The sequence below is a fragment of the Lissotriton vulgaris genome, chromosome 1_2, assembly GCF_964263255.1.
Source record: "Lissotriton vulgaris chromosome 1_2, aLisVul1.2, whole genome shotgun sequence".
NCBI lineage: Eukaryota > Metazoa > Chordata > Amphibia > Caudata > Salamandridae > Lissotriton > Lissotriton vulgaris.
The window spans coordinates 158,988,955-159,009,926 of NC_141686.1; the positions used below are offsets into that span (position 1 = coordinate 158,988,955).

At 44.9% G+C, this 20,972-nt stretch overlaps 1 protein-coding gene across 2 annotated transcripts in view; it reads right to left on the minus strand.

Moving 5' to 3' along the window:
- LOC147734735 (aldo-keto reductase family 1 member B1-like) overlaps window positions 1-20,972 on the minus strand; it is a 231,354-nt gene that overhangs the window by 14,323 nt on the left and 196,059 nt on the right. For both annotated transcript variants that reach the window (XM_086953023.1, XM_086953022.1), the window contains exon 7: window positions 13,940-14,021. In XM_086953023.1, the coding sequence (XP_086809149.1) occupies window positions 13,940-14,021 (82 nt within the window). The remainder of the gene's footprint in view (window positions 1-13,939; window positions 14,022-20,972) is intronic.

Sequence of the window (20,972 nt, forward strand, 5' to 3'; positions counted from 1 at the left end):
ACCGCCACTCAATAACCCCGCATCTGCAGAAACTCCACTGGCTCCCGGTATCCTCCCGCATCCAGTTTAAAGCCCTGGTCTTGTCCTTCAGGGCTCTGAATGGCAGGGGACCAGTGCATCTTAGACGGCGACTGAAGCTGGTGCACTCATCTCGAGCACTCAGATCCAACCACCTCCGCCATCTGCCCCCCACCCGCTTTCAACGCTTTAAAAATGGGGGTAGAGCTTTTGCGGTGGTCACGGCCAAGCCCTAGAACAGTCTCCCACTAAGTCTCCGGCTTATCGAATCTGAATCTATGTTCCAGTGCAGCTTGAAGACATGGCTGTTCTCCAACCACTAGCCCTCTTGTGGTCTTTGCTGCTCAGTTCTCTACAGCGCCGGGACACCCCCGTTCGGGGTAGCCTAGCGCTTAACAAATTTCAATAATAATAATAATAATGGAAGAACAGTGCTTATACTCTTATCTTATCCACAGGTACCATCCAGAACTTCTGGATGGTCTTCATGATATGACCAATATCATAGAATTGAAAGACTCCAAAGGTGTATCTGTTTCAGAAAGTACATTTCAAGAAGTACAGTTGGGCACTAGACAGTATCTGTAGTAGACACACCTTTCTCATTTGATAGTCCCATTGACGTTACTGTACAATTTCTTCAAACTGAAAATCACTATTTCTTATAGCAAAAGGGGAAGGGGTAGAAAGAAGGAATAGAACAGCCACTACTCTTCAGTGATTAAAACCCATTGGTTAAAAAAAAAAGAAAAGGTAGGTCTAGTTTCTGATCTTGGTTTGCATGCCCGAAATAGAGATTCTTGCGGCCCTAGGAGACAGTTCACCAGTTTTTAGGTCGAGCATAGCTCAGCATGTATGCGCTGCGAGGCTTCCTGTAACTACTCTAAACTACTCTGTGTGGGTCCGACTCCCCTCACGCACTGGGTTGGCTTTTGCGTGTGTCAATTTTGTAATCGTAGCCTGCAAATGGCTAGGTGGGTGCATGTCCCACCTCACTTGAAAAGGTTCACTCCCACAGCGTTTTGCTGGTGGGAGCGAGCTGGGCGGCAGCTGCAGTGCCTCCTCTCCCCTGCACCACTCCCCCTTGTCTCCCTGTGCCCGCCCCATCACTCCTCCTCTTTAGCTGCTTGTTGTTTCTGTTCGCCTATTGGTGCTCACACAGTCTGTCAGTGACGCAAACCTTGCATCAGATGTGTGCGCAAGCAGAGAATATGCTGAATTCTCCAGTATCTTACTTCTGTGACACTTTACCCTCTAGGTTAGGGCACTTGCGGAGGAGCAGGGCACTGGATGCGTTTTGTCACCAGACACTTGTAGATCAGCTTGTTTTTTTCAGGTCTTCTAAAAATGCTTCGGTTTGTTTCTGGTCATATCTTATCCAAGATGCAGGTGTTGTGGTATTAACATGGTTGTGAACAAGCGCATAGAGGCTATTTAACTTGCAGCGTGTAAAATATAATGTCCCTAAAATGTACCCATATTCTTTATCTGCTCTTCCGTATGCTGTTATCTAGTGATGCCAGATTGGGGCACCGTCTTCTTATCATGGGGTTGGTTACTCTTTACCAACCACTGTCAGGCGGTGCTCGGTTCAGTTGAGGTGGATACTGTGTACAGCTCCTAGAAGGGCTACTTTTGCCTATGAATGCCTGAGGCTGGAACCCTGCCCTCGCTAGTCAGGCGCTATCTCGATGAAGTGATCAGGACAGTCTCTCCCCTAAGTGTGGCCTGGCTGGAGACCTGTCAGCCCTGCAGTGTCCGTAGCTCCCGTGCATCGGTCCTGTCTCCAACACAGACGTCCAAGCGCCCCCCACCCCAACAACTAAATAGAGATTATTGTTCTGTGAAGATCTTATTGGCGCAGTCTGCTTCAGTGAGCCTGTCCGGGGCTGCCCGTCTTCCTTTCCATTGTAGCCGGTTGCTGGGCCTTTGAAGTGATGCTTGGACGGATAAAGTACACGGGGGGCTGCTAGTGGAGGGTTTAGAACTGGTCATCTGTCAGTTCGTGATGGCAGGCTCCTTTCAAGTGCACCCCAATTTTGTGTCCTGGCATTTATATTTAACACATATGTTTTGCATTCCTTTACATGTTTAAAATGTACACAGGTTGTTTTTCTAAAGTTAACACATGTCAAACATATTTCCTCTGTGTTCATAAACACCAAGAACCAGCACGAGTATAGTTCTCAGCTCAGTTTATCTGTGTGCCTCAATAAGAGGCTCTCCTTCCATCAAACCCTATTTTCTATTATCCTGTTAAAGAGTGGGTTCGGGGGGCACTCGTACATCATGTATGCTATGGGGAAACCTCCCTAGTAGTATAAATAAAGTGCCAATGCTTTTCCCCCTTGAGATACATAAAGCGCCGTGAACCACATCAGAGGCCCGCCGGGCGCTATATAAATGGCAAGGAACGAGTTACCGTAAACGTGGCTTGCCAGTCTCAGTTGCAGTAATGTTGCAACAGAGGCCTTCCCTAAACCTCAGGGCCATCCGTGGCAAGATTTGTGTTGCTGTTTGTGCAGGAAGAGATAGCTTTGTCTCCGAAAGTGTCCAGTGCAAACAAACGTACTCGGTTGTCGCTTACAATGGCCGCAGTCAGCTCACTGCGCCCAGAGTTGCAGTCACCAAGCCGCCTCCGCGTCCAAAGGGTTTTCATCTGGCGGGTGTGGTCTGGAGACAGTGCCAAGACATCATCTTTTTGGGTCTAGGTTTCTTCACTTTGTCAAAGCATTACTTAGCATTTTATTGTTGGGTACGTTGTGTGAAGCCCCCTTGCCATAGCGGAAATGCAATGCAGATGACTGCAATAAATGTAGAGGCCTACACTGTAGGGTTGGCAGCTCCCCCAGCAATGCACAGGAACTCATGGATTGTAGTCGATCAGCATTCCTCAGGGCCCAGAGTAACCACTCAACACTGACATGTCCCTGCTTTGTGTGCCATGGTGCGCCCAGCCAGGCAAAAAGTATAAAATAATGGGAAGACCATGCACGCACTCGGCATGTGTACGTGTAATTCTCAGAGGCCGGCAGCTGTCATCACCGACTTGGTTCATGCTCAGAAAGTTAAACGAAATCTAGTCTGCTCCTTGTGAGGAGCAGCACCTCTGCACAGTAGAGCCAGATGTATATTTAGGTTGTTTTTGTTTCACACACAGTGTAGTGTAGTGTTTTTTCCTCAATTATGGGAAGAACTCTTGTATTCCTCATACAAGGGCAGCTTTGTGCTGCCCCTGTGGACTGCAAGCTCTCACTAGGATTTGTGCGTATGTGAGGCACAATACCACCTCAGCACCAGCGGTGCACCACCTCAGCACCAGCACATCACCGCAACCTTAGCACTACACCAGTTTAACTCAGCAATACCTGAGCACCAGCGCAGCACCACCTCGGCACCAGCGCAGCACCACCTCGGCACCAGCACCACCTCACTTATGCACCACCACCTCAGCATCAGCGTAGCACCACTACAGCATCATTCGCCACCACCGTAGCACCAGCGCAAAATCTCCTGAACACCACTATAGCACCACCTCCGTATCAGCACAGCACCAGCACAGCATCAACTCGGCACTACTGCATCCCCCATCACAGTATCGGCCGAGCCCCACCTCAACACCAATGCAGCACCACTTGAGCATTAGCACAGCACCAACTAAGTATCACTGAGCACCACCTCTGCACAAGCACACCACCAACTCCGCACCATGTCAGTATAACTCAGCATCCCCGGAGCATCAGCACAGCTTCATCTCAGCACCAGGACAGACCAACTAGAAGACATTGTATATGTTTATTTTGTTTTTTTAATAGGGTTGTTCATTTGTACATAATGTGTACTTGGTTATATATAAGGTAACAAAAATGCTTATAACACTTTATTATAACTTTTCAATATGCTGTACAGCAGCCGCACAGCTCTACAACATAGCTTAAAGGCACTGGCAAAGCTAATAGCTATCTAACACTTATAAGGTCCCAAAGGCGAGACCTATTGGCATTGCCATAGCTTGTTGTTATCTTGCGATGAAGAAGCAGTTTCTCCATCTATGCTGCTTATTTGATGCTTCTTTACAGGCTTGAAATGACGGCGGAGGACCTTGTTTCGGAGTGTTTGTAGGTAATGGATATATCAGACAATAGTAGATTACCAATAAATACATAACTGTGTTCAAGAGATGACAGTGAAGCCCCACGTGGTGGCCGCAGGCCAGACAGCAGCTGCTGGGCCCCAACCGTGGTGGCAGGAGTAGTCTGCCATTGGTGTCCTCGGGCAAAGCTTACTATGATTCTGCAAATTGGAGCAAGTACAACACTTTCAGTAATTGACTATCAGGGTAGCGAAGGCGAGCAGTTACGATCTTCTCACGAAGCTAGTGTGGTGGGCAACAGCACAGAATGCGACAGCCCAGCCAATCAACCCTTGCAGCAAGAATCACTCCCGGCGTACTCTTTTTTTTTTTTTTTGCCAACTTCATCTGGGCGCTCTACTCATCCGGAACAATTCTATCTCTTCTGCTGGACTAGCTGTTCATCCTGCAGGGTCAGACACACTGCTTTGCTGTGACAAAAGTGCCTCTTTTTGCTTGGTTAGCTGCCCCCACTTTTTGCTTGGTTTTGATGTGGTTTCGATTGTAGTGCGCAAGGTTCCTGCCAACCAGGACCCTTGCCAGTGCTTTTTCCCTAAAAACAAATCTCCAATTGACACTTCTAACCACCTGTAAGCTCCTAGTAAATGGTACCCTGAGTACCTAGGGCCTGAAGAGGGTCCCCTGAGACCCCCTCACTGGGACCATGCCACTGCCACTGCCCTTGTGGCTTGCATGCACCTGTGAGGCAGAAAACGACAAAGTCGACATGGCACCGACAAGACACCCTGCCTGGGTTCCATGCCAGCCAGTACTGCCTGAAGGCATAGGTAAGTCACCCCTCTAGAAGGCCTCACAGCCCTAAGGCAGGGTGCATATAACCACAGGTGTGGGCATATCGGCATGATCAGATATGACCCTACAATATTAAGGAATGGGCCCTCATATTGTAAGTGCCAGTGGAGCCATACAAGGTACCTGGTCTGAAAACTCGAAAACTCTAGTTCCCTAGCACCATGATTGGTTCACTGAATACAGGAGTGTTTAGTACCAAACTACTACTCTTCGTACCAAACTACTACTCTCAAACAAATACACACTGATGCCAGTGAGGAATGTATGGTACCATGTATCCAGAGGATACCTCAGAGGCCCCCCCCCCCAAAATAATCTTCCAACCCTGGTGTGGTCTCTGACCGGCTGTAGGCAGCCACCACCACACAGGTTTCTAGATCCCGGAGTAGAGAGCCCCTGCTCTCTGGGACCAGAAACCATTCCCATCCTGGGTAGAGGTGTCACACCTCTTCACCCAGGATGAGCCAGTACTCGCAGTATGAAGTTTCAAAGGCCAGTGCTCAAAAAAGGAAGTTTCAAAGGCGCTGCACCTTTGGAACATGACCTCCAGCCATTGTAGCCACCAGTTAACTAGCCCACTTCAGGCAGGAAAACCAGCAGGAAAACTTAAGAATAGGTGTTCTCCCCTCTGCCAACTCCACACCTAAGGTGGAGGAGGCGAGGTGAAGCACATCTTTCAGTCCCTGCAATCTTGAAGCTGGGAGACTTCTCCAATCAGGGCTAGGTCTATGCTACCCTCCCATAGGAGGGTGGCATATTAGAGGGTGCAGTCACCTGAGGTACGGTGCCTATGGGCCCTACCTGCTACTCCCTTAAAACACCTCCTATATGTAGTATTTAGGTTGTTCCCCCGGACCGAGAAACTAGATCTGCGATGACCTACAAAGGAAGAAGACAACCCTGCAGAGAAGACTCAAGCTGACGACTTTCTTGGCCCCAGCCCAAACAGCCTGTCTTTATCTTCGAAGAACCTCTGACCTGTCTTGAAGGCAGCAGACCTCCCAGGGGTTTCAGAGGTTGCTGCTGCAACAAAGACCCCAATCTCCTGTGGACAGCGGACCTGTCCAGAAGGAACCTACAACCAGGCAGATCCGAAACTTGTGCCCACTCATCACCCGATGCCCACGGCCCGAGTTCAAGTAGTCCAACTGTCCAGTGAAGTCTCCCAAGAGACCAGGGCTCTGAATCTAGCGTGGACCAACCTCTCCTGACCTACAAGACGATACCTGCATCGAGGATCTGAAGGCCCCCCCACCCACCACCACGACCAGCCTAGTAAGAAGATTTCCATCATCTGAAGGCACCACTGCACCCGCAGCCTCTGGGTTTTGGTGAGCTTGACCAGCTGTGCTCCTGTGACCCCAAACACCTCAACTTATCTGTGCTGTCACTGGCGTTCTGCCTGGACCCTCTGGTTTGACGCCTGCAGCTGGTTTCCCCATAGGATTGCATTGGATGCCAGACACTGTGTTTTCACCCTGAACCCAGCTGCCCCTGTGCTGCTGGTGGTGTATGTTTGGTGCTGCTTGGTGCCGCTCTGTGCTGGTACTAACCCCCAAAGCTTGGCCCCTGCAACCGATTTACCTACCTGCAAGCAGAGTGGCTTCAGGCCCCCGCTGCCTTATTTGAAAAGCATTCAACTGAACTCAGATTTTGACCACTGCACCAGGCTGCCCAGCGCGCTGGTGGTGCAGTGTTGGTACCTTGCCCACTGCTGACCTTTGGTCCCGAAGCCTGGAACTGTATATTGTGTACTTACCGGATTAACCGCAAATCCGTTAGCAAGTAGCCCATGCTTATCAAGAATTTCTGTGGCAAGAAAGTGTCTCGAGGAAAAACTGGAAACAGGAGGCTACATCCACCAGAACTTTGCTGATCTTTTATTCAGATGTAAGGGATTTCACATCCCTTATTGTAGAGCTTATTTTTCTTCTGCAGCATTAGAATGGATGTTTCATTCTCCTTTGCCTGAGGAGCAGCTGCTAATGTAGGATCGCCCTCTCGCAGAAGGGATACGTGCCCAAGTATATCTAAAGAATTTTATCTTTGATATGATGTGCCACACCCAGAAAATGCTCACACCATCCGTTTCTGCGATATATTATGCGCCCAGCAAGGCAGTCTGCTTATAAGCTCTCGTAAGAAACTGGGAACTTACACTACTGGAATCAGGGGCAGCAAAGAAGGGCTTGTGTTTAATACATTATGGTATTATATTAAGAAACAGCAATCCTAGACATGTTTTTTGAGCAAGAAGATTTGAGCTAACTGACCGGCGGAGAAGGGAAAGAAAAAAAAAAAAAAAAAAGTGTACGTTGAGGACTAGGAATCTACTGAAACTATAGTGGACCTTATCCTAAAACAGACTACCTCAAATCACCTGAAGAAAAAGCAGTGAAAAAGCCAATAGATCTGGCTTCTAAAGTATGATATAAGTATTGTTGTCCCAGATTTTAAAATGCATGACATTTTTAAAGTATGATATAAGTATGGTCTCCTCCGTTTTTGAAGGCATAACATTTGTGGTAAATGTTGCCCCTCACCAGCACCAAAATACAATATACATCATAAAACATGTGTCCCATCTAATAATCCTGATGCATCTCCAGTTGCTCCCCTTGCCAGCCCGGAATATATTTGCAATCCTCTCCATCATTTAGAAAGCCATCAGGAATCCCATATATCTGACTGGCAAGGTTACCGTTTCTGATGCTCTCAGCACCAGTGGCCAGGACCCCACCAGATTGCAGAAAAAATGTGGAATCTAAGCATCAGGCCCTTTTCATTTATGCACGCAGGGCCTGGAACAACACCCAAGTTAATCAAGATGGTCCCACAATTCTGTTCCAACTTCTGAGCAAGTTGAACAGGGAACCCTTGATAGAACACTACATAATGATACAGTAACAGTTCACAAATCAATTATTGACTGTATTCTGCCTTTGAGCCTGAACAGAGCTCTATTGTCTAGGTCCATGCAATAGAAATGCAGCATACATACAAAGAATTCTTCGTGCATCGAGTTTACTGGCATCAGGAGACAAGTTCCATTACTTACAGTACACATCAATTTGAAGCAAAACCTTGATAACAATGTTGAGCCACAAACTCAAGAAACAAACAGCACACTATGAAAAGCACTAGATTTGGTAGTTAATGGTAGTGCGTGTTTGTGTGATTCTTGTTTACAATTCTGCAGAAAGTCAGCCAGAGTTAGTAGTCAATTTTTGGAGGCAGGAAGCAAAGACAGGCCAGAGTCTGTGGGGCAGAGATGTCCTACTTTTCACACCATAGTCAAGCAGCGATGCAAAACAACTATGCAAATATGCCGATCAACACTTAGATAAACAAAAAACTCTGTATTTTCTCCATATCATCTTTATTTTGCTTTCAAATAAGCACTGGCACATTAGTTAAAACTGCTTCTACACAGACAGAGGAATATCAACATCTCCACCACCAGTGCCAAAAAGCTAATCAGAATACATAGCCAATGAATATGTATAAACATTATTACGAAAGTATAAGAATATAGCAAAGCAAGCTCTGGTACCATCCGAGATGAAAAAAGCCTTGTCGTTTAACTTTCTAGTACACCTTTAGCAGATCAAGGGTAGGATGTGGCGACATCACTATTAATGCTGGTGTTCTGTGATGGGATGCTGCACAAACTTAACTGCTCAATTGAGAGATTTGGTCAAAGGTCTTCCTATCTCTGGCAAAATTGCAACTAATGTAAGCACTACAGGCTGTGTTGGTGGCAACCAGACAGTACATTACAGCCACATGGGATCCAGGACGAGTCTGAGCTTGCTGTAGAACATTCTTTGAAACCTTTATTAAATGAAAGATACATTTTCTTATACTGTGAAGAGTGGGTACTACATGGGATCATGTTAAATTTTAAACCATTGTAAAGATGCCGTCAGCAAGCGGGGAAGACTATGCTTAATACTTAGCACGGCACAAGCGCAGAGGGTAAAGCACTCCAAACTCACTCGTGCCAAGTTTCCTTCAGTGAAAGAAGGCTGGTGGTCATTACTGAATGTCTGCATTTCTGGGACTGAAGGTCCACATGTCCGGAGAACGCACTATGTGGAAGCATGCCACAAATTCCCAACAGGCAATGAACTCTTGCTTGTTCTGGAGATAAAGCAGCCATTCAGGATTACAGGTTATAACTTCCCTTGCTTTCCACAATGTCTTTGCTAGGCAGTTGAAATACAATGTTGCTGCAGCCAGAACCTCGCTACTCGGATTTCTGATTTCCCTTGCCAAGGCCAACTGCTTCCTAATGAGTTATATCAATGAACATTGGCAATACAGAGAAGTATTGAAAAAAGTTGTCTTGTTGATTAAAGTGAACTCTCTACTATTTATTGAACACCTATCTTAATCTTTTAAGACTGGGAAGGGTTATATTATAGGAAGGGCTACCCAATCATGAAACAAGGATTCCTAGGTTGGACTAATTTGCAAATGTCTGTATGACGGTCCTGCAGAAGGCATTAGGATCCTAGCATGCACAACTGAATTGCTAAAAACAGGGAACAGATTATTAACACCTGGTTAACCTTGTAATTATACTAAACTCAATGTGACATACATATATGACAAAGCTTGAGGCTATTCATATCATATAGAGAATGCGAACGTTCATATATATTTGAAGGTACTAGTCCTTTGTGTGTTTAATTTATTGAAATATCAGTTTCACGTCAAATTCCTGATAGCTGGATAAACACAGATATTGCTCGGGTGTATCCATTTACAAATAATGTTAAAATGTATGATACTTAAAATACCTTTTCAATTGGTAGATATGCGCTACATCCTCCAGGGATCCTTGACCAACCAATAGGATGAGTCAAAGTGGGGAAGTCCTGTGTCTCAGGTTCTCTCTCATATCCAAATCCCTTTTTCCCACTAGCCCTCATATTAAAGTTTGTGATCACTATGTGGTTACTGGCAGAGATAGTGAGAGACAGAAAGAGCATTGCTCCCGGAGGCTTCTTCTGGGCATTAAAGTTAGAGGAACTTTACAGATATCGAAAAACTTCTAATAACATGCTGAAAATATGAACAGTCTTCAAAGAATTAATATAAATCTTTAGTCAGCTATGCACGAGGGCAAAAGGGGGAATAAATCCGTATCAGACGTCATCTTTCGATCTGTACGATCTGGTACACGGAGAGAGCGGACGTCTGATCTGGATTCATTCCCCTTTCGCCTGATCCCCTCCCGCATCGTATCAAACCACTGAGGAGCGACACAGTACCCTCGGGGACGGTCTTTCGGGAGCTTCATCAGACGTGGATATTTTGATCCAAGCCGAAAAGTGTGGCTTCACTTTAAGAATAGTCTCTGATGGGACACATACGATGGATTGCTTTTAGCGTGGAGGTTTCTCCGCACTCGGGATTCGGAGCCTACACACCCTCTCCCTCTCTCCTATCCTCTGTGCAGGGCCGTTCATGGTGCCCCTCCCCTTCACAGTCCTGAGGAAGACCCCGTAGTAAGGTAGCCAATTACCTACGAGTCCCTGGGGTCGAAACGTCCACTTTAAGCCAGCTTGCAATCAACTGAGATCTATTGCAGTGTCTTTTATCTTTAAAGCTTGGCTTGCATCTATGTCATTCATTTTCAGTAGTGGCTAAATGAGAATGCCGTTGCTGTTGTGTAATACGAACATGTTTTTGTGTCACTAATTTCTTTTGCCTATCCCACACACCTCCATCCTCACAAATCTTCTTTATTTCCCCGCCTCACCCTTTCTTCAGGTCACAACATGCAATTTTCTCTAAATTTACTGTGCATATATGTGTCATTGTGATTAAATAACACTATTCATGTATTTGCAAAATCCTATTGATTGTTTTCTTTATGCTTTATAAGTATGTGTATTAGACTGTCTTTTTAAATATTCTATGACTGGGGACCACCCTACACTGTACTTTACAGTCATTATTAGCACATGAACTTTTCAAATCGAAGACTATATTTTATTATACATAAGGTGTCAAGTTCTGACGTGCTGCAAAAAGGACCCCCTACACTACTTTTTGTTGTTTAGCCTTCACATGTATAGCAAAAAGCATGAGACTTCGACACAATAGGAGGTCTAACACAGCTTCTCAGGATCCTAATTACCGCTCTGTAATCCCGTATTCCCAAGTTATGACATAACCGAAGAATCCATTTCTTTCTGTACCCAAGATATGTTGGACAAAAATATTACAGCATGTTCGATTGTTTCAACAACTTTGGCACAGAAAGGAAAAAAAACACAGACTCCTGGGGACACGCTGTCATTTTGCCATGAAAGAACAAAGTGTCAGGATCCTTAGCAGACATTTCATGTATAGTGTCTTGGCTTGAAGGGATTCAATGGTATCCAAATAAACTTCTGTAATATAGTGGTCTTTAATCTCAAGAAAAGGATGTAAGGGAACCTACCCTTGGGTGCCCTAAAAAGGAATCATGTATGTACTGCCAGAATGAACTCTTTCCAATGCTTTTGAAACCCCAGTAGATTCCAAGAGGGTGGACCATAGGTTCCCACATCTAATCTGGAGAAGGCATTATTTTATAAACTTGAGCCAAGGGATTTTAAGTGCCCCAGGTTGCCCCAAAACCTCCTTCAGGCCTTATCTGTAGAAAATCAAATCTGGGGTCGCCCAGAGTCTAAGTCAATACAATATAGGTGTCAGTGCTGTTTTATCAACAATCGATCCAAGGCCCAGGTCTGGATGTAAAGGTGTTAACGCGGAGATTGATTAAGTTTCATAAAGCATTTTTTTACTTTCTCAAAGCATCTTGCTTCTTTGTGGCCTCATACCATACAAAGTCGCCCGAGGGCTGGGGATATAGGGCAAGTTATGTAACTCCGCTGTAGCCTCACATGTCCCCCTGAATATTGTCCTTATTTTAGCCTACACATCTTGATATGGGGTGACCAGTCAAAATGCTCAGTGAACGTGACCCCTAAATAGTAAACACAGACTCTCTCCAATGGAGCTCCGTTAAGAATTGGGTTAGTACTAGTGTACGTACAGAGATTAAAAACCATATACTTATTTTTTCCAATGTTAATCTCAAGGCCCCACTGTTTGCACAAAAAAACAACAACAAAAAACTGATCCAACAGCTTTTGTAGCCCCATAGGTGTTTTTGAGATCAAGGGTGTGTCATCTACAAACTAAAGGGTCGGAGCCTTGTCATCGGACCCTTGGGGCATTGTTCTCACGCTTCTCTCAATTGGTTACCAGGTCATTGATAACTAGAGTGAATAGAGTCTAGGTGAAAACACATCCTAGTCGTACGCCCTGGTCAACTAAAATGGGGTCTGTCAGTTTGCCCTGAGACCGACAATGGACCTGAGCAAAATTGTTAGTATGTAGTCTAATAATAACATCCAAGATGTACTTTGGGACCCCAATATCCACCAACACCTTCCACAGGGACTTCCTAGGTACTAACTCAAAAGCAGACCTAAGGACCACTAAAGTCACGTAGTGACTGCTGCCTCCTAGGGCAATATATTTCCAACAGAGTAGCTGAAGACAAAACACCTGATGGATGGTGCTTATACTATCTGTAAAGTCAGCTTGAAGCCGTGTCAGAATTACAGAGCCTGTTAGCCACTCCCATTGCCTGTCCACGATAACCCTGCTGAAAAGGTTTTTGGTATAGTTGATGATGCCGATAGGCCTATAATTTGAAGGAAGAGCCCTACAGCCCTTCCCAAAGTTCAGAACAATCGCTGCCCCAACACATGTAGGTGGCACGCGTTTAACTCTCATAGCGTTAAAAAACAGGGATCTTATCTAATTCTGGGGTTTTATTTGGAATAATTCAGACTATAGCTTTTCTAATTTCAGAAAAGGAAACAATTAATATCTCGGGCTGGTATTTCAAGTTGGGAATCTACTAACCCAATACTACCTGCACCACAGCCAGGAGCCATGTACGCTCAACCTGCGGCCCGCTCTGAGAAAAATCCAACCCTGTGACAAAGGAGTATAGTTCTGAGGAGTGATCGAACCAATCAGCGGCTGAGATATCAATTGGTGAATGATAAATAAGTGCCACATTTCGAAAGAATATGCCAACAGGAACAATGGTACTTCTCTTTAATTGTGCATATTATAGATGCCCATTTTCTATACTCCTAATCACTTTTGGCACAAAGTAATTTAGCTGTATAGGACTGCCTTGGATCGACTTCCTATTCTGATCTCGAATGGATTAAGATAGTAAATGACTAGCTACTCTGCAAGATTTGTTGTACCACAAAGCCTGTGTTTTCCTTTTTGCAGTCTTGGACTCTACAAAAAGATATCCTTAAAGATGCGATCATAGAGTAACGGATGGCACTGATACTCGCCAGGGTTGCAGATTGATTTGAGGGCATTACCATAGTCTGCACAGTTTCAAGCCTAACGGTCACTACGTCATAAACCCCCTCAATACTAACGAAGGTTCTATGACAGTGCTCAATTTTAACCTTCGTTAATTGTTAGTGGGTCTAAGCCTTCTATTGAAGGATTCAGTAAGAGTACTATACAAAGGAGTTCCTATTGGGATCAGTGTGCGGACCAAGGCTTTGTGATCACAGTCCTGCCGGGTATCAAACCCATATCAACCAGTTAGGGCCAAAGTCTAATGTCCAACAAGATGTAATCGATTAGACTGGTCGTCTAAGAATGGTTTAGAGTCTAAAGAGCCTCCTGTAAAACTGGAGAGAATTTAGATGCCGTCCAAGGTTTTGCGTGAAACATATTTGGTCTTTCAAGAGACTTACAGAATAGTAGAAGGTATAGGCAGAAGAATAACTAACACTAAAGCGAGAGACAGAAAGACAGTATATGAAAGGCAAGAGGTAGGACAAAGGGAGCAGTGCCAGAAACTTGAGAGAAGAAACAGGTAACACTTTCATAGCATTCATCAAAACGGATTTCACTTTTACCACATACCTGAGCAGACGATTTCTTGTGCTTTGCTGCAATCTCCTTGATCCTTGGGTCATCCAGAAGGGAAGGGTCTTCAGGCTTGGCCCTAGTAGGAGCAGTGTAGAAGGTAATACAACTTAGATAATGCAGTTTATGTAAATGTAACCGGCCCACATCAAACATATACCTTTCTGCAACAAATCTTCAAATCAAGTTGGTGAGAATTAAAGAAAAGAACAGACAAGGGGACCCATTTGTAGAAAGGGAAGTTTAGACACAGCAGTCCGTGAGGCTCAACAAGAAACTGTGCTGTTCAATATCACAAAACATAGTGATAACCTGTATGGTACTGGGAAAGACAGGCCTGTATAGAGCCCTGAACAAGTTGATTGTAGAATGGAGTAGAGACACTGGCTAGCGTGGATTGGGTTTAATCTGCATGTACTGAATGCTTTCCTCTGTGTGAGTATGCACATTTCTCTCTTAGCGTAGACAATACACACATTTTTCACTTTGTGCATTTGGCTTTTGCTGAGAAGGGCAAAGCTGATTTATTAAATGTTACATCATCAAACACACGAGAAATGGTATTGGTGAAGCACTACAAGAATGGATAGACCTTAAGGCAGCAGCAGCAGAGGGCTACAGATGAGAAAAGGTGGATATCAAAGTTTTCCCTTGAAATGCATTATGATTATGTTGGAGTATTCCAAGCCATTGAATGTCTACTTAACGGCTGACCAGCTTAGTGTCAGAAGGGACACAGTACTAGTCTTTGGTGTTTTGTTCACAAACCAAAGTAATCTTTTATTTAATTCATGCGGTTCTATCTGGTCACACAGGATTTCAATTTCGGCAATGTATCATATTTAAATACTATTTAACAACCCACTCCCCTTCTATTTGTGCTTTCACTCCACATTGGTCTATTTGTTTTTAAATTTCTATATTACAGAAAATATGAACAGGTTGGGCTCAAGCACTTCATGGCGATTCCACCAAAACAAAGGCTGTATTAATGGGTCTTCAAAGACATGCACCAACTGCAGAGATGTGTAAGGCAGGATTATGAGGCGCAGCCTGTGCTCATTAAAAGCAGTCTATTGATGCAGGTGCAAGGAAAATGGCTGGTGGTCCGTAAACTTGACAACCTATGTGTTCGATCCAAATCAGCACCAGATGTAGTGAGGTAGTGTGGCTCACTGGTTAGAGGCGGCAGACCCGAGAGCGGAGGACGGCCCGGGACCAGGGTTCGATTCCCGGCGCGGCAGGTCTCTGGACCAGGGTCAGCGGACTCGATAATTCTCTCGCCTCGGTGCCCACTCTGATCAGCGATCACACTCGGCAACTCTGGGCATTAGCTTGCCTCATCCTCACTAACGGCCCCACCAGACCGCCGGGGATGCCTGGTCTCACCCTGGAGATACCCATTAAGGGACCATCTCTCAGGGAAGCCAGGAAGGGTTTCGCAGCGGTCGAAGCGCCTTGGGACCCTCCGGGTAAGTAGTGCGCTATATAAATGCCTATACATACATACATACATACATGTAGAACGTCAAAATATTTTCCGGTGCCCTGGATGGACCCCAGAAATACCAATTCATTGAATTTTTCTTTAACAGTACAATTGATGTATTTTCACTATTTTTAAATACAATGTTAATTATTTAGCCAAATGGAAGACATCAGACCAACAGGACATAATAAAAAGAGGACAGCCTCTGCTACTTTGTAGCAAAGAGATCAATCCTCAAGTAGTCATTTTAGTTGTGGACAACCAAAGCAAAATCCATCAATATGTTGAGGATATGCTCCATTGCAAAATCTCTACTCACAACATTTGAGGACTCAAAGTCCACCTCAATTACGTTCAGAAGAGGATGCCTAACATCTATTTAGAACCCGATTAAGCAAAAATAGAATCCTTCTGTTCACCAACAGTAAAAAAAAAACTATAAATAAATACAAGTCTGGCTCTCCAAAATTATACTGGAGGGCTTCATTCTTCTAGTGACGGCCAGCGCAAAATCCAAGTCCTTCATTTAAATACATCTTCTTAAGTGTATAATAACTGCCTTTTTTCAGGAAGGCCTGCAAAGATTTTTAAGAGTTAGAGAGACAATAATGCAGCCTAAATGCGTAGGCTGCACTGGCCAGAAAGGCAAATAATACCCGCTTAAGAAATATATCTTAAAGAAGTGCTCCGGGGTCCCCGCACGTGGGCGGGATTATTCAAGTGCTTATGACTATACATGCAAATCCCCTAAGAGAGAACTTACAAGATACTAAAGACAGCTATGGTCACTGTTTCAACTTATGAGCACTGAATGAGATGATAGCACCTGCCATGCTGAATAGGTGGATAGAGGTGGTCCGCATTAGTGATGATTTTGTATTATTACCGCTTATCATCCTCCTTTGACGTGGATAATCATCCACTCCCACTCAAAGGATGTTGGAATGAAGCATGTTTTTCAAGACTAGCTAGATACACTCAGCATCTCTGTCACTAAGCAGCATCCTAATTTAATACTAGGATTACCGAAGGAACAAACAGCGTAATTAACGTTGGTAACACCTTTTCTGGTAGAGTCCATATTTAACTGCAGATTCCTCACCTTATTAATAGTGCCAGACTGGATCCGGAGACTTTTCAATGGCAATTCCCTTATGCAGCTCAGCATCATACCGACCCACTGTAGATGTGACATCGGGCTAATGTATCTGTTTCTTTCTGGTCTTGGTCAGTTCAGTTAAACACACAGTCCATGGAAACCAAGATATGGCTGTGTGAAGATCTCTAGATTGCAATCTAATTAATGGACTCTGAGTCTATTCTACAGAATGGGATTGATGGTGGGGTGGTTAGGAATCTGTGTTAGAGACTTTACCAGAAAAAGCATTACCAAAAGGTAAGTAAATTGCTATTTCGATAGAGGGCTTCTAACCATACATTCCTCCTGTTGTGAATCAATACCAAAACAGTAGCTCCCCAGGTGGTGGGTCTGTGGAATGGTATGGACCAGAAGATCCTGCAAGACAGAGCAGGCAAAATGCCTGTACTGCCAGACGGGGCCATCCAGCTAATAGTGTTTTGTGAACTCACTGAGCAGGTTATAGCATTGAGTGACACTGTTTGCATCAAACGCAGTGATTTTAACAGGGTTGGCTGATATGGCAAACTTGAGACCCAAAGATAACCCTAAAATGTTGCCACAGCAAGGCCTTGCTGGGCTAGAGTAAAACAAAAAAATATTGGATTGTCAGACAGCTTGGCTTATGAGGACTGAATGTCATGGGCGAAACATCAGACAACCTTCTCCCAGCATGTTCCGCATATATAATTTAGGTGGAGGAACAGCTGACTGCCAGAATGACACCAATCACTTCGGGAAGAAGATCGAGAGCCATTATCGGTCGCCATTCAATCTCCACTTATGGAGGTTTAGGTTATGCAGGCTTGGGTGCAGAACCGAGCCTGCTTCTGCGACAGGAGGTCTTCCTGAAAGAGCAGCCTGATTGCAGTACGAATGCTCATAGTCAGATGTTCCGTGTACCCCACTTGCCTCGCTCAGTACGGTGCCATTAGCTCGGTCTTTCTTGATATTTTAGCAATCTGGAAAGTAGAAGTAGGAAGGGCGTATAGGTATTTTAATCCCAATTTTAGTATGCAGATCTGTAGAGCGCACTATCACCTGGGAGAGTGTCCTGATGCTGAGCCGGTCTGAGTCTAGTCAAACTTAGAGCCTAGTGGGACTACTTGATGCTGAAGTTGATGAGGTTGTGAACTGTCCTGAATACTGGAATAGGCTTGTCGACTCTGGGATCGTAGTCCAAATGTCCTGGAATCGCAGAGGCAGGGGAAAGGCTCAAAAGACCATTGTACCCAGGATGGCTCAGATTAATGGTAGCTGTTCTGAAGGAGTCAGGTGTGTCTCTGGCACACTGACGGAAAAGCCAAAGATGCCAACAAACCAGCCGTCGTTTGAAGGTGGTTGATGACTGTCGGAAGTGAACCCGCCTTCAGCACCCAGTCGAAGTATGGGAACACTTATTCCCAAATTGTACATATGGGTGTTGACCACTACCTTCACCTTTGTGAACACAAGGTGCACTAATAAGACCAAAGGAGAGCATTGAGAACTGAAAGTGCTCGTCTCGTACCTGAAGCCGTAGAGAATGTCTGCAGGATTGAAGGACAGACATGAAAATAGGCGTCCTGCAGATCCAAAGCCACCATCTAGTCTCCTCGATCCCAGCTCTTAACTCCAGCCAGAGTTAACAGCTGAACTTGTGCCAGGGTGAGTATTTTGAACATGTCCCTCAGAAGAAAGACTATCGGAGGGCACAGATCAAAGATAGGACAAAATGTTCCATCCTTTTTTAGCACCAGGAAATACAGGGAGTATTATCTAGTCCTGATCTCTGATGCGGACACCTTTATTGCTCTCTTCATCAGGAGAGCTTTAACTTCTACTCGGAGTATGGACAAAGGGTCCTCCTGGAAATGTTGCGATTTGGGTGGCTTATTTGGGGGATGTAACAGGAAAGGTAGGGAGTAACCATGTTCCACAATCGGGAGCACCCATTGGGCGGATGTGATGCTCCTCCAACAGGGGAGGAAGAAGGTGATGCAGCCTTCCATCGGGCAATTGTGAGCTGTTGTAGGTGGACTAAAGTATTTTGGGAAGATGGGAGGGGGGAGTTGGGCTTAGTATAATGTCCCTGGGGGCCTGGAATCTATCGGCCTGATCTTTTGCGCTGGAGGACTGCTGTTATGTTGTTATCTGTGTCTTTTACAGCGCTCGGCTACTCCAAGGAGTGTCCCGGGGCTTTGTTGGAGATAGATTCTGATGTTGCATCTGCAGGAATCCCCCCTACCCCTCTAAAGTCTCGAAAGGGGAGAAACTGACAGGAGTAGCTATGTTTAGAGAGCACACAGTGCCTTTGCTTTCTTAAAATCCTCCCACGGCCAAGTCTGCCTTCACTCCAAGAAGTCTAGAGCCATAAAATGAAATGGAATGCCCACCAACGATTGCTGGAAGTTCATTGAGAAGCCAGTAGAACAAATTCACTGGTGGCAACTGCCCTATTCAGACAGAAGGATGGGTCCATACACAAGCAGAGGACTTCGCTGAGCCCTGGGTGTTTTTATTGAGGTATTGTAGGGTTGGAAGAATATAATCTGGGATAGGTGGAATTATATCAAACCACTCTGTTCCACAATACATGCTTGTACCTCCCCAGGAGACAGCTGGTGTTGACAGATGTGAGGGTAAGGCTGGTAAAAGCAAATATGATTGGTAAAAGGCTGTGCGCTTGGATTTCCTGTTTGGCAGCGTGGCTGAGAATGTATTTGGAGCATGATATTTTGAAATAAATATTTGTCCTTGATCATTGTAAACCTCGATATTCTAGTCTTGATATTCAGGGGCATACCATTCAGGCCACTGGCATCTTGCAGGTCAAGTAAACAGGTTATCATCATAAAAGATTTAATCTTCAGAGGGGCGGTGGTGGGATGGGTTGTTAGCGGTTTTCTGCATAGGTTCTTGCTCATTGTCCTCTTCAGACACAACCTTCGGAATCCATTAAAACTAATGCCTCGGTTTCAGACATTGTTGCTAGAGCAGAAACGTGAGCTGGTGGTGTTGTATGCTGAACATTGCGCTGGAGGAACTGAGCTCAAACAAGAGGCCCGCCTCAATGTTGCGTCTGGGATAAACTACCCTGAGTACCCAGACTGGAGGCCTCCTTGGAGCCAGAGGCATGCAACAGCAATTAGTCGGAGTACAAAATATTTTGTCAAGTGCTATTTTCAGTTCTTTTAACTGTTGCAGCATTGCCAAAGGCCTGGACAAGTCAGAGTGCTGGAATCGGTTCTGAAATCAGGAAACAACTTTCAGCCTGGAGGTGTTCGTGGTAATGTGCAACTCTGAATGGTAAGAACACTGGGACGAATGGCAGCCAGGCTTGGACTTTTTATGCCTTTTAGACTTGTTTCACTTACTCGAACATTATGACTTTGATGGTCACTGGTTGCGAAATTGGCTGTGCCCTTCCCCGAGAGAGCTTCACCTTACTTGTGAATTTTGGTACTGCAATTTTGGCTTCCTGGTCGCAGGTGGTCTTGCAGTAGTCGCACAAGTCTGGCGGTCTGCCATCAGACAGTGGCAGTCTTTTTACAGCTTAAATCCTACGTTTTTTAGAGGGTACATGTCCTATGAACACTGGAAACAATTTTAAGGGAATTGGTTCCATCAAGTGACCTTATTTGAAGGAGCTCCGGAAGGCGTGGAAAGAAAGGAAGAGACATCAAACCCCAGAGTTAGGGCAGAAATAGTGGCCCTGATGTAACATCCAGGGTGGTACAAATTTGCTGCGAAGCCACACAACTTCACCTACCAACAACAAGAGAATCGCAATCAAAAACTCTCCGGATCCACTCTGGTGCATGGGGGTATTCACAAAGTGAAGAATATGCAGACTCGATTGGGAATCTACAGTCTCTAATAGAAAACCTCTTTTTGGATGCTTATTTGTTTGTTCAATTTCTCATTCTGAGATTCTAAAGCAAATCCTGCAACACATCCATCAAATCCACTCCTTTCTTTCTAGCATGGTGCATTTGCGATGTCGGCAGAATATATATGATGATGCAGGAGAAAAGTTGTGCGTATGTTGAGTCACGTAAACTCTAAAATGGCATGCAAGTGTCATCATACCTTCTTGGGTGACAGTGGGCTTTATAAATCTGGATAACAGGCAAGCAAAGTAGGCTGCACATGCCTGTTTGCTACAACATTTCTCTGTCGAATCTTTTAATGCCAGCACACAAGAAGGCTATAGTCGTTCGTTGTCTGTGATGAGAACAGTTATTATACTAAGAAATTATGATTACTAAATGTAACCTTGAAAGCATGGAAGGGGTGAGTCTGCCTTGACAGGAAGAGGATTAAACCACTGGAGTTGGCAGCATGGGCATTAACTCGTTGGCCCATTTGCTAACTGCACCTTCTTGTTGTACTAAAATTAGTTTTATTTTTTGACCGAAACT